General features: G+C 45.3%; 2 protein-coding genes across 5 annotated transcripts in view; both read left to right on the top strand.

Moving 5' to 3' along the window:
* Positions 1–50: 50 nt before the first annotated feature.
* sugp1 (SURP and G patch domain containing 1) lies at positions 51–11,759 on the top strand. 2 transcript variants are annotated; one of them, XM_048247131.1, is made up of 14 exons: positions 51–128; positions 1,257–1,404; positions 1,812–1,915; positions 2,055–2,321; positions 2,488–2,611; positions 3,094–3,209; positions 4,456–4,579; positions 5,298–5,626; positions 5,849–5,955; positions 9,539–9,716; positions 10,053–10,159; positions 10,381–10,526; positions 10,717–10,846; positions 11,180–11,759. In XM_048247131.1, the coding sequence occupies exons 1-14, from the start codon at positions 110–112 to the stop codon at positions 11,204–11,206; spliced, it is 1,926 nt and encodes a 641-aa protein (XP_048103088.1). In that variant the 5' UTR covers positions 51–109; the 3' UTR covers positions 11,207–11,759. The 2 variants fall into 2 exon arrangements, with proteins under 2 accessions (XP_048103088.1, XP_048103097.1); XM_048247140.1 differs by lacking the exon at positions 51–128 and adding an exon at positions 163–1,030.
* A 4,717-nt stretch (positions 11,760–16,476) lies between these two features.
* stk11 (serine/threonine kinase 11) overlaps positions 16,477–17,395 on the top strand; it is a 48,718-nt gene continuing 47,799 nt past the window's right edge. Inside the window, exon 1 of one of the 3 annotated variants that reach the window (XM_048239505.1) lies at positions 16,477–16,653. The gene's annotated coding sequence lies outside the window, so the exon portion shown is untranslated. Of the gene's footprint in view, positions 16,654–16,792; positions 17,169–17,395 lie in introns of those variants that run through there. The other 2 variants (XM_048239492.1, XM_048239498.1) reach the window with 2 other exon arrangements.

Below are 17,395 nucleotides of genomic sequence, written 5' to 3'. Positions count from 1 at the left end.
AATCATCGTTGTGTTGTAGCGCCACCACCTGGTCAAATGTATTTTTGGTGTTCCGGAAGACGGTGGTAGAGACCGGAAAAAGATTCCGCTGCGTGTCTTTGTAACAGCGATGGACTCGAATGACCCAGGTAAATGGTACAGCAAATTCGCCATTTAAACGGAGACCATGTTCACACAGATTTACCAAAAACATCTTCGCGTGGTACATCAGGTAGTTCAGGCCGTGCAACAGCTGTGTATTAATTACTTAATACGCAGGCAAAAAGCTAGGATAAGTTACGTTAGAGGTAGGCTAACGTTACTGCCAAAGCCTGGTCAGTTTGCTACAGGGTTTGCTACCTGTGGCTAATCGTTGTTCCCTAGCAACATCGAATATCTATTTTATCTGAATACTATCGACACATTTTACTGATAGAGTATCTCATATCGATCAAACGGTGAATGCAACTCGTACAGAAAGGAGAAAAAAACACAGAGACGGAATGGATTAACCTTACTATGTGCCAAGTTAGCCTGCTATGGCAACTTGAGCTAAAAACAAGATTGACGTTAACATTAATCATATACGTGGGTCAGCCTGCAGTCCCCTGACCTCTTCTGCAAAATAAGGAAATGTGATGTTTTCTGAGCAAACTTTGTTGTCGTTGAAAATGATATATCTAGCATAAGTGCAGGATGGTAGGAATAACAAAGATTTATGAAGGGGTCTGACTGGGTGTAGAGTGCACTGGCAAGGGGAAGTTAGTTATCAAATCGTCCTAGGTCTAATGTTTAGGCTAGATTTCTTCAGGGGAATTTGCTGATGTTCTGCACAGTTAGCCCAATCCAATAATGGGTTAATCACAATTGCTTTACGTTTATAGCCACAATTGGCCTTTCAAACGGTACGGTCTGAATATATATGCATAGGGTTGACCATTGACTCATCTCTAAACATGTCATGTGGGACATTCAAGGTCTCAACAAATGTCAAATAAACACATCAGAAAACCAGAGGCAGAGCTCAGAAGTCTTTGTGCTGGGTGAGGTGGTAAGTTCAGTTCTGCCCATCATTATTACCAGACTCCGAGTCCACTCAGTCAGGACTGTTTGAACAGAAAGCACAAGTCACATCTGATTTAAGAGCATTCAGAGCGAGCATTCAAGGTCATCCTGGCCTGTAAGAGCTGAAATGAGTATGGGTGTGATGCCTGTGTTGTCTGGCGATCAATTGGACATAAAATGGGACTGCAGCCATAGTGTCTCGTCTCTTGCAGAGAACTACACGTGGAAGAGCAAGATGAGTGCAAACATCAGGCGTCAGGAGGAGCTGATTGCTCAGAAGAAGAGGGAGATTGAGGCCAAGATGGCCGAACAAGCCAAAAGGAACCTACCTGCCCCCGCTAAGCCCCTTCCGGTTCCCAGGTGGGGTTGAGGAGGATCGGGGAGCTGGGTCTCCGGGGTGGGAGTGATGAGATGGTTATGTATTTTAGTGTTTTAGCATTAAAGTTGTGAGGTTATCTTTAGAAATGACCTGAAATAATAACATAATATGTAGATGTACATATATGTTGGTGTAACTGTTTTGAAATACCCAATAGTTCTGTGTTGCCCAGGTTTCCGCTAAAATGAACACGGTTTTGCCTGTGCTTTGGGCAGTGCTCACTTTTACTACTATGTCCCTCAAGAGACGCTTTATCCAATTCATGTAAGGCGACAGTAGACTAAATTCATGGACATGATGGTATGTTTAAGACAACACGAGACTACCCAAATTCTACACACACTCCCTTTAATGTGTTATGTTGGGTTGGCGTGTTTTCTGTTGTCAGCATTCCTAGCCCACAGGGATCCACATCCAATAAGTTTGTGAACGATGGCAGCTTCCTGCAGCAGTTCATGAAGATGCAGAAGGATAAACCCAGCAGCGACTCAGGTGAGACATCGGAACAGCTAGTGGAGCTCACATGGTCTGATATTCTTAGCATTAGTTATAGCCTGTTTTTTTCCCAAGGGTTTCTCACCTTTAGATTGTGTGGAACATGTGGTCTAACACCCCTCCCACCCCCCTCCAGGCTCCAACAATGTGGCCAAGGCCCCCTCTCTGTCCTCCAGCCCAGCGGCCCCCTCCACACCCGGCCCGGCGTCCGGCGGGCCACCGAAAAAGCACATCCTGATCGGGAAGCGTCCTGGCCTCGGCATCAGCAGCATGCTGAAGAGCTACACGCAGGCCAAGAAGGCGCCGACGCGGCCGCCCAAGCCCAGCGTCTTCACTGAGGACGACGACGAGGGCGACGAGGCGGACCACGAGAGCATGGACGTGCACTTCCTGGAGCTGAAAGGTAACCACCTCCGATGCCCGCTGGTGGCCCGCACGCCGTGGCCCCTGCCCTTTGTCCTAATGGGCTGACCTGAAGTGTGCGGTTAGTGCGGCCAGTCGGTCGGTCAGTCTGTGGTCAGTCTGTCGGTGGGTCGGCGCGTGGCTGGGTACTGATAGCCTGCTTAAAGTTTCCCCCCCAGAGGACCAGGACCTGCGGTGCATCATGGACAAGCTGGCCGGCTTCGTGGCCGAGGGAGGGGCCGAGCTGGAGCGCAAGGCCATGGAGGACTACAAGGACAACCCGCTCTTCACGTGAGTCGCACACACACACACACACATTAGGACAGCCCGCTCTTCACGTGAGTCACACACACGTACACACTCACACTCATACTATTCGACGCACGCACACTCACACATACATACATACATACATACGCAAGGACAACCCTTGCACGCATGCACACACACACAGACACAAGGACAACACTAATTTATGTGAGTCACATACATACACAAGTAAGAACAATGCCCTCTTCATGCAAGTGTTGTTACACGCACACACAAACACAAGGACAAACCCCTCTTCTCGCATGCACGCATGCATATACACCAAAGGACAAATGTAGTGGGCTGTATGAGTCTCCTACTCATCTTGTACTGTCTTCCATGTGTTGTTTGAGCATCCACAACCTCTAATACTTCAGTAGCTTCTCATGGAGAATAACACTCTATCTCTCTCCCTCCCCCCTTCTCTCTCTCCCTCCCTCTCACTTTTGACCCGTCTGCTGCAGGTTCCTGCAGGATAAAAACAGCCGAGAGTATCTATACTACAGGAAGCGCGTGGCCGAGATCAGGAGGGACACCCCCAGACCTGAGCCCGCCCCTACACACGCAACACACACTCGTGGTAAGACACAAACACACACACACACACACACACAAAACCCAACCCTGAAGCTCCTCCTGCACGCACAACACAGGGCAGCTGTGGCCTACTGGTTAGCACTTCGGACTTGAAACCGGAGGGTTGCCGGTTTGAACCCTGACCAGTAGGCACGGCTGAAGTGCCCTTGAGCAAGGCACCTAACCCCTCACTGCTCCCTGAGCTCCGCTGTTGTTGCAGGCAGCTCACTGCGCCGGGATTAGTGTGTGCTTCACCTCACTGTGTGTTCACTGTGTGCTGAGTGTGTTTCACTAATTCACGGATTGGGATAAATGCAGAGACAAAATTTCCCTCATGGGATCAAAAGAGTATACTTATATATATATTTTTTATTTTACGTTTTATTTAACCAGGCAGATTATTAAGAACAAGTTCTTATTTACAGTGATGCTGTAGACATAACACACACACACACACATTTTAATTCCTTTTTTTGGATGTTAACACAGAGGAATAATTTACAGATCCAAACATTGATGTATGTTACAAGATTTAGATCAAACACAGAATGCATTGTGCTATTTTAATTCTTTCTGTACTAGTCATTATGGGTAAACATGGCATCGCCGTCTCCAGATGGATGCACTACTACACTACCTATAACACAAACCCAAACCTTAGACTCCTCCTGCACACACAAGACACTCATGGTAAGACACTATCATGTAGTGGATGTGACACAAGCTAACACACACACACACACACACACACACCATCATGCATAAAGCCACACAATTAACATTTTCTCTTGAAAGGTATCGAGGCAACAGAAATAGAAAGTTTGTTTTCTCATTCGTCTTCTCGAATTGTGGCTATACCAGTAAAGAGTTGTACTAGTTTGAGTTGTGCTAGTGCCAATTTGCCTGATTCCTTAACCATTGCTGCGGCATATCAGCCAGGAGCGCTGCCACACATTCCATAACTATTTTTAACCAGAATTAGAGAATGTCTCTGACATTGCCCAGGAGGCCCGGAATTGCACTATGTAATATTGTTATTTTGACTCATTTCGCGGGAGGTCGCGCCCCCCGTAGCGCTAAATGGGCACCCAGTGTGTTGAAAATAGGCGGAATGGGGGAATTGCTCCACTTTACGTGGCTGTCTGTCTGGCTGGCTGTGCGACTGTGTGTGCCCTGTGACTGTGAGTGGTTAGGGCCCTCCTCCTCCCTTGTTGGGCACCAGTACTAACACACTGACGTGCTGCTTAAAGTCTCGTCCTCAGTGGCGGGCGAGACGCGGGAGGTGGCGGAGAAGCTGGCCCGGTTCGTGGCTGACGGCGGCCCAGAGGTGGAGGCCATGGCAGCACAGCACAACCGGGACAACCCTGCGTTCAGGTGACACACACACACACACACACACACACACACACACACACACACACAGCACAACCGGGACAACCTCGCATTCAGGTGAGACAGGCGCACACACACACACACACACACACACACACAGCACAACCAGGACAACCTCGCATTCAGGTGAGACAGGCGCACACACACACACACACACCCAGCCACACACACTACAACCTGAACCACCCCACATTCAGGGGAGACAGGCGCAAACACACACACTTTCAGCACAAACCTGCGTTCAGGTGAACTCACACACACAGCACAACCGGGACAACCTCGCATTCAGGTGAGACAGGCGCCACACACACACACACACACACACACACACACACACACACACACACACACACCCAGCCACACACACTACAACCTGAACCACCCCACATTCAGGGGAGACAGGCGCAAACACACACACTTTCAGCACAAACCTGCGTTCAGGTGAACACACACACACACACACACACACACACACACCATCTGTACAGTAACACACATGCTCACTTATTCATTTTCTCACTCTCTCGCATGCATCACACACACATGCACTTTTATTCTCATCCACACACTTTTGCACAGTTCAACGCATTCACTTGTACACTGTACAAATCCTACACACATTCATACCTGTACACAACACAGATAGTGTGGCTGTTGTGTTGACCCCCGCTGCCCTCCTCCCCATGTCCTGTGTGCATAGCTTCCTGTATGAGCCCCAGAGTGCGGCCTATAAGTTCTATCGGCAGAAGGTGGAGGAATTCCAGAGGACAGGAGACCCCCCCAGCCCCACCTCTCCTTCCCCCACCCGCAACTCTGCTCCCGGGGCCCCCAGAGCCCCAGCACAGGCCTCCCCTCCCCAGCACTCTGCTCCCAGCCACGAGGCCCCTGGTGCCGCAGGAGCCCCCGCCACCAAACGCAAACGCAAGAGCCGTTGGGGCGCCGAGGATGACAAGGTGGACCTGCCCATCCCCCCCATCATCGCTCCTACCGCCATCGTCGACACAGAGCCCGACATGCCAGCACTGTCCGGTAACTCACAGCACACACGCACACACACATTAAACATGCGGTTGGGGTTATGTCAACTTTATAGATTACAATTATTTGACCTTCTATTGCTTTTTCCATATATGGCTTGTAGTTGGTAATAGATGACTTGTAGACTAAGATTGCACATTTTTGAGGATGTGTGCGTACACTGATTCATATATCCTGTGTGTGTGTGTGTGTGTTTGTGTGTGTGAACTTTAGCTCAGGAGCTAGCAGGACTGGGTTATAAGAAGGGCAAGCCGGTAGGCCTGGTGGGCGTGACTGAACTCTCTGAGGACCAGAAGAAACAGCTGAAGGAGCAACAGGAGGTACCCAACCAATCACAATGCAACTGTCTCTCAAACAGCCAACCACAACACTGCAATCTCTCAAACAGTCATTAACATTACAGCAATCTCCCATACAACCAATCACAACACAGCAATCACCCAAACAGCCAATCATAACACAGGAATATCCCAAACAGCCAACTACAATGCAGGAATCTCTCCAAAACAGCCAATGACAACACAGGAATCTCCCAAACAGCCAACTACACTGCAGGGTTCTCTCTTCATACACCCATCACAAAACATCAGGCCAGCAGAGGAAAGCTCAGGGGCCTGTACTACGAAGGGAGCTTAACCTACCCAGATGTAACCCAGGGTTACTTTGTTAAACCGGGGTTGACAAAACCTGGTTATCATAAGTGGTGTTAATCGGTACTATGACGCTGATTAAGAAGTTGATTTGTTGAACCGGGGTTAACCTAATTGAGTTTGTCGCTGCTCACATAAAAGGGCGGGTTGCAGCGCAAGTCACCACTTTCAATGATGACGCGATCACCTTATTTTACGGACGAGGAATGCACAATTATTGTGACAAGTTACGAGGAATTAAAACTCACTCTACGACAAAAATCAAATACGTCGGCAGCCAACAAAGCAAGGCAAGACTGTTGGCAACGTATTGCAGATCGGGTAGCCTAAATGCCTAAAAGTAAAGTTTTATTTCCACATGTTCTTCAAATATGTGTTACGGAGGATTAATAGCTTGCGGAATGTCTGAAATGAGTTGAAATAATTAAATTGCCTATTTTGAGTTCATAAAAAGGACTACAGATGCAACACAATTCAGAAGTGGGCATATAGATTACAGTAATAAGGATAATTGAATGTTTAACCCTTAGAACCCGATTGATGCAAAGTGCGTCAAAAAACACACCCTTTTTTCTCTGTTATATTGCTTTGCGACTGTTCATCGCAGCGAGATGAAACCTTGCATGACAGAGAAGAAGTGGGGCTTTCCAAAGAGACTACGCACTTGTCTGAACGATCTAGTATGAAAATGTAAAAGAAATCATGAAATTAAATCAAATTGCATCATATTTACAGTCTATACTTCTCTGCGTTCACCTGCGCACCCATTACTCTCGTTTGAATTACTCGCGAACCTGTGATCGCATAGATATGGCAAGCATATCTGATAAAAGAGGAGACACAGGGCTATCCGTTGGTACCATGTATATCAATCTTTCTGGCTTATAAAAACAGACAAAGTGACTGCAAAATATTAACGTCATGTACACAAACCAACGCTGCACACCCATTACTCTCGTTTGAATTACTCGCGGACCTGTGATCGGATAGAAATGCCACGCATGTCAGATGAAAGAGGAGACACAGAGCTATCATTTGATACAAAGTACATCCTTCTGGGTTATAAAACAGACGAAGTGACAGCAAAATAATAACTTAATATAGCTGGACTTACCCCACGTTTTTGTCTGTTTTTGTGGCAAAGTATGTTTATAATCCAACGCTATCGTGTGTTTCTCTATGGCAAAGCATGTTCATAATCCGGTTTTGAGATCCTAGCAAATTCCTGCATGGCATCTAATTCAAGGCTCACATTGCATCCCAATTTGTTCAACAAAGAAACACCTTTTTTGCCTTTACTTTGTTCATGGAAATGCAGTAAAAAGTTGAGAATCATTATGAGTGCTGATAGTATTATTTTACTACCATATTTCTCTTCAGACTCAGGACGATGGAAAATCAGGATCCAGGCTTTTATTCTTTTCAATGAGGGGCCAGTGCCCCTCAAGGGAGAGATGGCATGTTTGTGTCACCCCATCATGGGTTTCACCAGATTCTCTAACTACACAGAGGTGTATACTAAATTTATGTTGCAAACAAAAGAAGGAGTGACCTACTAGTATGAATATGCAATGTAAAGGTGTGGTGTGTGGGGACGTGGCCTTTTGGTGCCAAGTCTGTTCAGCTTCTATTGTCTTTTAAATTAAAACTACCTTTACTACTTTCCTGGGGAGTTTCTCAGAGGCCTGACCCCTCACTGTGTCTACAAACATTAACATTTCACACCTGGTGATAAGCAAAAGGCCTCTAGACAGGCTTTCATTGAATTCTAATCATTCAAGGATAAACAATGGATACATTGCATACAGACCAAAGACACACACAGGGTACACATGGGTACAAAAATCACAAATGACCATAAGAACTACACAGTATGTACAGAAATGAGTCTGATTCACAACACTTTCAGTGTATACACCATAGGCACACATGCTAACACGCAAACTTGGGTCAAGTCAGGTCAGATCAGTTCGTGTCACAGATATGGAGCGCAGAAAGGTCATTTTTCATCACTAAATAAAAAATGGCATTTATTTCCGTAAATCACACACCACATATTTCTGTAAATTGCTCAGCCCCAGAGTATCCCTCCAACATGGCAAGTATATTGCCTGATTCAGGACAGTCTGCCCGACACACACATGAAATGCATGTAGAGCTATGAGCTTGCTGTGGTGAGCTACAGGTCAAAATATAAGATTTTTTATAATACGCTTTTTATATTTTAATTATTTAAAAATCAAAATAAAATCAATGCTAGTACTAATACATGAAATGGTGGCTGGATGGCCTAGACTCTGCTGAAAAAAACAATATATAATATGTGTGTGTGACACTTACAATGACCAGAATAAATCCTTATGAATAAAGGTAGTGAAAATGCCCTAAAAAAAGCTTAGGGTTCTAAGGGTTAAGTAGCCCCCATTGACTGATTTAGTGTATGCCTAATCCTGTGAACATTTCAGATGCAACACCAGTGCCAAACGCACATGGCAGCAGGTGAAAATGAAACACAAAAACATTATTCAGAATAGTAGGTTTATACATTTATAGCCTGTGTAGAACTCGGCTCAGAAAATATTGTTTAATTATCTAAACTAGTTTTATAGAGTGTCTGGACCAGTTCTATCAGAAGATTTCTATGTTAGACTGCTGGAGGTAGAAGGTTGCAATGCAATGACTCAGAACACGTGGATGGTATACTAGTACGTTTCTGTATTGTATTTAAATATAAAAGGTGAATTGTATTAAATAGGCAGTGCAAATAGTACAAATATTACATCAATAACAAATATAAATAACAAAATAAATAAATCACAAAATGTGCAAAACCATTCAATAGTAATATACAAATATCATCAATTCATAAATCTTACCGTAGTAAAACAGGTCTATCCTAAGTTGGGTGCACCCTCTAAGCTACTGTAAGTTTGTTACATAAAGAAAATGACGTTGACCCATGTGTGAACCCTCAGTCAGACAAGTCCTACTGATTAGCTCTGAAGCACAGCTGAGGTTGTCTAGCAGCCATCAGATGTGGACTGGAGCCAGCCATGGGCATGAACTCTAGCCCAGCTAAAGCCTGAAAAGGAACAGGAAGTAGCTCTGCAGTCTGACCCTCATATGTTTTGATCTATTACTGATATTGTATCAGTGTGTCTAGTTTTCTTCTATATCTAAATCTTCTATATTTCTTTCTGATTGTGTAGCCTATTTTCTGCTGTGTGTGTGTGTGTGTGTGTGTAAAAATCAGATGCAGGAGATGTTTGACATGATCATGAAGCATAAGAGGGCGATGCAGGAGATGCAGATGATGTGGGAAAAGGCCGTGCGGGACCACCAGCACGAGTACGACAGCGACGAGGAGGTGGACACACACTCGGGCACCTGGGAGCATCGCCTGCGCAAGATGGAGATGGAGAAGACGCGTGGTAAGATGTGTGTGTGTGTGTGTGTGTGTGTGTGTGTGTGTGTGTTTGTGTCAGTCAGTCAGTCAGGGAGAGGGTGTATGTGGGTGTGCAGTTAGATGGTGGAGTGTGTTTCTGTGAGTCCTTTTCTGTGTGTTTTGCCTGTGGGATGTATAGTGTGCCAATGCTACCCATGGTGACTTCCTTCTCCTTATCCAGCTATTTCACTGCTATTTGTTCTAAAAAGTTGAATCCATACATAATCCATGGTTGGATACCATACATGCCATTTAGCAGATTTCTTTAGCAGGTCTGGGCTGGTATTTCATCACTGATCGCTGATATATTGTCTTACTGCAGAGTGGGCGGAGTCGCTGACGGAGATGGGCAAGGGGAAGCATTTCATTGGTGACTTCCTCCCACCAGACGAGCTGGAGAAGTTCATGGAGACGTTCAAAGCTCTGAAGGTGAGGCAGGGCTGGCCCTCTGATCTCAACATCTTCTGGCTTTGTGCTCATCAGCTTTTAAGATAAACCATCAAGACAAATTCTGCAACTCCAGTCAGCAGTATTGTGGGTTGTGCTTAAGACATTCTGAAATCATGAAACTCTATCTCTGTATTGTGTGTGTGTGTGTGTGTGTGTGTGTGTGTGTGTGTGTGTGTGTGTTTGCGTTTGCGTGTTGGCAGGAGGGTCGTGACCCAGACTACTCGGAGTACAAGGAGTTCAAGCTGACGGTGGAGAACCTCGGTTTCCAGATGTTGATGAAAATGGGCTGGAAGGAGGGCGACGGCCTGGGCTCGGAGGGGCAGGGCATCAAGGCCCCTGTGCACAGGTGCAGTGGACACCTAACCCTGGGGTGGGGTGGGGTGGGGTTGGGTTGGGTGGGATGGGGTGGGGTGGGGTGGTTAGCATGCTGCTGTACCATTGGAGGCACTGGAGTAAAGGATGTATACTGTTAGGTGCACTACGCTTGACTAAACTATATTTACCAGAATATTTTTCTGTGTCTGTGTCCACTGCAGGGGCACCACAGCTGTGGACGGTGCAGGCTTTGGTGTGGACCGGCCGGCTGAGCTCTCTAAAAACGATGACGAGTATGACGCGTTCCGCAAGAGGATGATGCTGGCTTACCGCTTCCGACCCAACCCTCTGGTGAGCAGCGCTGGCTTATGCGCACACACACACACACACACACACACACACACACACATCCAGAGCCCAGCATCAGGCCCAACAGCAGCCAGCACAGGGCCGGATCGGGCCCACACCTGAACACCTGTTTTTTGTTATTGATTGCTTTGTGATATGTGTATTAACTGAAAGGAGTCAGATGGTGTCTGATTTGTGGTGAGAGGCTCCATTTTAAATCAGTGTGTTAGAAGTGTAAGTGAATGGAACATGGCACCAAGGCATTCCAACAGTCTGTGGAGATGCAGCCATTTTAACTAATCTAATTGTCTCTCACTCTCTGTGTCTTTCTTCTAGAACAATCCGCGCCGGCCGTACTACTGAGGACGCCATTGATTTCACTCAACTGTAATTCCTCTGTGTCATGTGTCTCTGTCTCTACAAGCATAGGGAAGGCTATGGCCCATCTGAATGATTCACTGGATTGTCAGATTTTTGTAAGACTAGACTTTTTTTTTTTACTGTGCTAGGCATCCATGCGTCTCTGCGGTGTTTTGAAGTGGGAAGAGCTCTGGTGCTTAACAGTCTGTGCATCAGGAGAGGTGGGGACACTCTGTAGACCTGAAAGACAGGTTATTGTGTGTGTGTGTGTGTGTGTGATGTGAGAAGAGCTGTGCACATTGGTTCCTCAAAGCTTTCACAGGCGTCTACCATGTTTTCCACCGTTCTGGATGCCATAGTGCCCTTGTGGGTTTTTAGCCTCAGTGACCAAGTTGTTTTATCTGTTTCCTAGTTTGGTTTCCTTTTGTAATTGTCTACAGTCTTCTGAAGTGGACCTCAAGTGGGCTGTTGTGGTGTGGGCCTGTGTTTGTCCAGAGACATGTTAAAACTGACAACCTCCAAAGCTCCACTTTTAATAAAAACCAAACTGGATCAACTGTTTTCCCACAATCCATTGCTGCTTTAATGTTTTGTTGTTTGTTTTAATTGTTTAAATTGTTTCAGTTTAAAACGTCCATGACCGTGAAGTCTTTGGTCTCTATTGTTTTCACACACACACACACAGCATAATAAGTGAGATGGAGGTACTCAATCAACCACAAGCGGTTAGCTGCTGCCTTGTATGGGTGTATAGGCATTGGGCACTCAGCCTACCCATGGTCATCTCATCTCATCTCCAGCTCTGTAGTGGATCTGTGGTGGTCAATCAACCCAAACGGTCATCTCTCCAGCCCTGTTGTAGTTTCAGTCAACCCTAACGGTCATTTCTCTCTTTTGACTCAGAAGGGAATATCCACGGACAGACACGGCGCCCCAAACCCAGATCCCTAAGCTCACCTCTTTGTGTGCTCATGATGAATGCCTTGGCATTGGATGCAAACTGCTCTCCTGTTTTAAAACCATTAAACTGAGCCGCTGTCCCTAGAGACCTGCGGTGAGTGTGTCTCTCGCCTCGACCGGTCCATCTGTCCGAGGTAAATATAGACGCAGCGCTCATCGCGCCTGCCTGTGCTTGGCACAGACCCACCGTGGCCTCCATGGAGACGCGTTGGCACCCCATAGGCCTTTGGCTAGAAGGAGTGAGGGCAACACAGTGGCCCTTAGCCATGGGAACGCAGTGGCCCTTAGCAACGGGAATGCAGTGGCCCTTAGCAACGTTACATTGTGCCAATCCTGTGGTGTGTTGTGATCTCACTGCTGGAGGTTGGTGTTGTAAAGCCTTGCACATGTACAGTTCTGCCCGAAATAGATGCCCGAGTTACGAAGTTCCCAAAAAGCGTTGAAATATGGGCGCCGAGTGAAGGGACGCCTAAAAGGACTTTGGGGGAATGCAGTAGCCCTTAGCAACGGGAATGCAGTGGGCTTACGGGAAAATAATAGCCTCAGCCAGACTCTGATTGGCGCATTCTCTTCACCCCTTCTGCCATGCTGAAATATCCAAACTATTGCTATGCACTGATTCTGCTCTGCCAAGGAAATGTGAGGATTCCAGTATCTTTCTGCCAGGGTAATGAAGTTAAGCTATGCACCAGCACTGTCTGTCTACATCAGAAGTCCTGATGACGTTTAGGCAGGTATCCAAATGATTCCTCATAGTTTGGATTGGCGTTTCGACATCTGCAACTCCAAAGGTCAAGCTGGTCTGTACCAGTCACACAATCCAACCAGGTCTAATCAAGCTCCAACACCTGTCCACACAGCATGGGGCATACCACAAAGCAAGATAATTGGCTTGAGCAGGTAACTTCAGGACAACCCTGATCTCAAAAGAACATGTCACTTTTGAAACTATACACATACACTAAAATGTTCTTTTAGAAATCAGTGATTACTCACTCCAGCCACAGCAAAGGGAACTCCAGTCCGAACAGGAGAGCAAAAGAGAGTCAATCTGACAGACTTGGTGGAACACTGGTACAGCCCTGGGCTGTATTTCAACTATATGGTTTAGTAGCAATAATGGGTAAATTAACCCAGAGGAAGTAAACCTCATAGAGGAACCCTTGATTCATTATCCAAACTAAAATATAAAACAAAATAAAGTATGTGTATTATTTTACTCACCAGGAATTGTGGATTGACGAATAGGCTACACTGTCCCAAACTTGAGGATCGACAACATTTTACGATTAAGTTTATCAGACACCAATTTTATCCAATCGATTTTATTCAAAGCAACTAATGAGAAATAACTGTAAAAATATATTGACATTTAAAGTAACAGTTTAATGTAAACTCAAATAAATGTAATGTAATGTAATCATGCTATTATAGAATAATAATGACAATAACAATACCAAATTTCTATAACAACACAAACTTAAACATTTGCAAACTATGACTCATATGAGTTAATCTGACAGGATACCCTTACAAAAGTTAAATGTTTGAAGCAGATTTGCAGCAAACTTGTGGGTGATTTGTGGGAAACAATGAGTTCACTAGAAAATATTGCCAGAAGTTGGCCACCACACATAACCAATAATGGCAAACATCCAGTGAACTTCTGATTAACCTAATTTGCTTATAACATTGCTGCAAATTTGCTGCAACATTGCTAAAAGTTAACTGCACCTATTTTCAAATTTGCAGGAACCTGACATTTCTAGACAGACTAGTTCTTAGTCTGAAACATTCAGTCAGGGTATAACAGCAGTGTTAAAACAATTCAAACACTTCCATTTGTTTGTAAGTCTTCTCATACATGCAGCGCTGCATGAGAGTCCTGGGCTGGCATGACCTGTCGTCCTGGGTGAGCTGTCAACTGCTCTCTCCTGGCAGGATGTATTGAGGTTAAGGGCCAACTGTCCAAGTGAGGGAATGGGGCTGGCACTGGGTCAAGAATGTATATGGGCTACTCTCTCTCTCTTTATTTCTCTCTCTCTCTTTCTCTCTTGCTCTCTTTTCAGTGACAATGGGGGACTATTGTAGGAGGGTGAAGGTTGGGTGGTGCGCACCGGAGAGAGTTGGAAGGTACAGTGCAGGGCTGTAATCAGAACCTGCCGCTGCCATTTCCCAGGATCTACACTTGTTAAATATATCCCAGATAGGCCAGCTAAGCAGAAGCTGCCTGCCAGCCACTGTCCCAGTGACTAGTGTCATCCCTCTCCCCGCTGCCACTGCCACTGCCACACACCATTTGTTTTTCTGGTGTGAGAGTGTGTGTGTGTGTGTATGTGCAGGGAAAAGGAGGAGAGCAAGGGGGTCATTCATTAGATAGATAGATAGATAGATAGATACTATATTGATCCCCAGGGGAAATTCAACTTAATAATCATGCAGACGGAAGTGTTAATGCTCAACTTGACTGCATTTAGGAGAGATAGTTAGTCTTCTTTTAGTGACATATTTCATTTGCAAAACCTGGCTATATGAAACTAAACTAAAATGAATTAACCTCTTGCAACCTCTTGATTTCTACCAGTCACAGGCTACTCACCATGCTGACAAAACAGTGTAATTCTTAAAGAAGCAAAACAGTGTAAAGAAGCATTGCCACTCTGTAGTTTGTAGCTGTCTGTAATGTCAATGCTTCAGTCTTCTCATTTTCAAAAGGATTTTTGCTTCATCTCTCAACTGCTCACCTTGGTTCACCACCGGGTTTCCCATTACCACCCACACTTTTGCAGCTGCCAACATCCATGGACTGGTTGTATATATTTAGTGCCTGCACCTAAGCAGCCAGCGGGACATGCTTTGGAAGTCAATAGTATAAAGACACAGGTTGATATACAACACCAGGGCCTTTGCTACATATGGGAACAAGTGCTTGCTTGGGAGTATCCAAGGGTGTGCTGGATACATAACCACTGTGTGAACTACAGACAATCCCGGTGGACTTAGATAGATAGATAGATAGATAGATAGTCTTTATTGTCATTGACACTTTTTGCAAAGGTACAACGAGATTGAAAGTGCTGTCAACTCATGAGGTATACATAAGAACAATAATAAATAGTTTTTAAAAAATGCACATATATAAAAATATAAAAAGAATGTAAACAGGAATGGTTCTGTACAGATTTCACTGGTAAAAAGAACATTACTCCACCATAGAATTTGCACAGTGGGTTAGGGGCCAAGAACAGACTATTTCAAATTTGAAGAGTTGAGGGCCATGATTGCCTTCGGATATAAGCTATTTTTTAAGCGGTTTGTCCTGGTTTTCATTGTTCTGTATCTCCTGCCTGATGGCAAGAGCTGAAAGTGACAGTGACCTGGGTGTGAAGGGTCCTTTGAAATGTCTATTGCCTTCTTACGGCATCTGGAGGCGTAGATCTCTTCCAGAGTGGGGAGGGGGCAGCCTATGGTCTTCTCTGCTGCCCTGATGACCCTGTGAAGCGCCTTCCTCTCTGAGGATGTGCAGCTACCGTACCAAACACACAGTCCATACGTGAGCACACTCTCCATGGAGCAGTGGTAGAAGGCGAGAAGCAGATTCTGGGGTAGACCGCTCTTCCTGAGAGTTCTCAGGAAGTACAGTCTTTGCTGCGCCTTCTTCAGTAGCTCCTTGGTGTTTGCGCTCATGTCAGGTCGTCCTCCAGCTCAATGCCCAGAAACCTGAACACCGGAACCCTCTCCACACAGGCCCCGCCGATGAAGAGTGGTTGAATGTCAGACTTGTTCCTTCTAAAGTCAATGACCAGCTCCTTTGTTTTTGTGGTGTTGAGGAGCAGGTTGTTGACTGAGCACCACTCTGCCAGAGTCTGCCAGGCTTTCCCAAATAGAGTGATCAAATGGTCATATAATTTGAAATAATGCATGGTGTGTTCTGCTAGTCATTCCCAGTGAATAAAAATGTCAGGTAGGGTTAGGCTAACTTGGGTTGCCATTCAGGAAGACACACAACATAATTAGGCTACTTTTAAAGGAGTAAGAAAATACACTCTCACCCTGCTAGCAAATATTTGCTATGAGAAAAACTCAGGTGAATTATTAGGCTACCATTTATGTTATTTGGTAGGCTAATAGCCTAGCCTATCCTCAAGGCGTTGTTCGCCCTTGTAGTAATTACTACAATGTAGTAGCTGTTATTATAAGCCAATTTGTAGGCTACTGTATGTTCTCGCATTGTTGACATTTGCCCCCGACCTCAACCAACCCCCCTCTACCCAATGAGAGAGTTGACGCACTGACGCTGGAGGTTGGCATTTGGATATATCAGAGCGAGGGGGGAGGTAAACAAGATGGCGGCAGCCGTACAGCAGCTGCATTAGTAGAAGTAGATATTAAGCTAAAAATTATGCACACACTGACAACTTCATGTGGAGAAACAAACCCGGGAGAAGAACTCAAGCAAGTCTGCTTCATTTGAATATCTTAAAACAAAGGTAGGTAATTACCATGACGGATTACATTTACCCCCCTTTCCAGTGCAACTACCAGCGGCTAACCAGCACAGCAGTTAGCCTGGCTCAACTAGCCACTGTTACCTACCGTCTGGTCTTGACAACATAAACGTTAGCTGTCAGGCTACCTAGCTTACTTCGACTACCATACTTGAGACGGGTTAAATTCATCAGTTTAGCGTGCGGTGTGAACTTAGCTTAACATAATACCTGCGTATGCGGGTGAAGTGTAGAGTATCGGCAATTTGTGCTGTGAGGCGTGTTATCTCGTACCATTGCTGAAAATGGTTAGTTCTATACGGTACTGGAAGAGTTAACTTAACGTTTAAAGTCAACGAAGCGTGCCTGCCTCTGAGCACTGCAAGCCCGATGAAGTTAGTAACATATTGTCGGCAAATAGTGAATTTGACCAGCTAACGTTAGCTTGTTAGCTAACGTTAGTCAGGTTTATGTCGACTAACTCTGAGAGCTTTTGGATTTTGTTTAGTAAACATTAGGTGAGCGTAATGATGCTTTTATAATAGAAAGCTTCTCTACTGAATCTGTTTTCATTTGTTTAGCGAGGGTTGGAATGTCTGCAATGCATCCAGTTTGCTAATGAAACTAGCCTTGGTTAGCTATTATAGCAAAATTATGTCCTTAATGATCCTGAAGAAAATGGGATATCCAAAGTGATAATTTGTGCTATAGTAATATAGATTAATACATTGATTCTGTTATCTGC

Source organism: Alosa alosa, chromosome 1 (genome assembly GCF_017589495.1).
Source record: "Alosa alosa isolate M-15738 ecotype Scorff River chromosome 1, AALO_Geno_1.1, whole genome shotgun sequence".
NCBI lineage: Eukaryota > Metazoa > Chordata > Actinopteri > Clupeiformes > Clupeidae > Alosa > Alosa alosa.
Note: the sequence above shows the minus strand (reverse complement) of the source record. Positions and strands in the feature narration are given on the sequence as shown.

Excerpts from the sequence above, each read along its gene's own strand:
- sugp1 (XM_048247131.1), top strand. Across the intron at positions 9,717-10,052 it reads GGAGATGGAGAAGACGCGTG|AGTGGGCGGAGTCGCTGACG; the intron begins GTAAGATGTGTG and ends GTCTTACTGCAG. Across the intron at positions 10,847-11,179 it reads GCTTCCGACCCAACCCTCTG|AACAATCCGCGCCGGCCGTA; the intron begins GTGAGCAGCGCT and ends TCTTTCTTCTAG.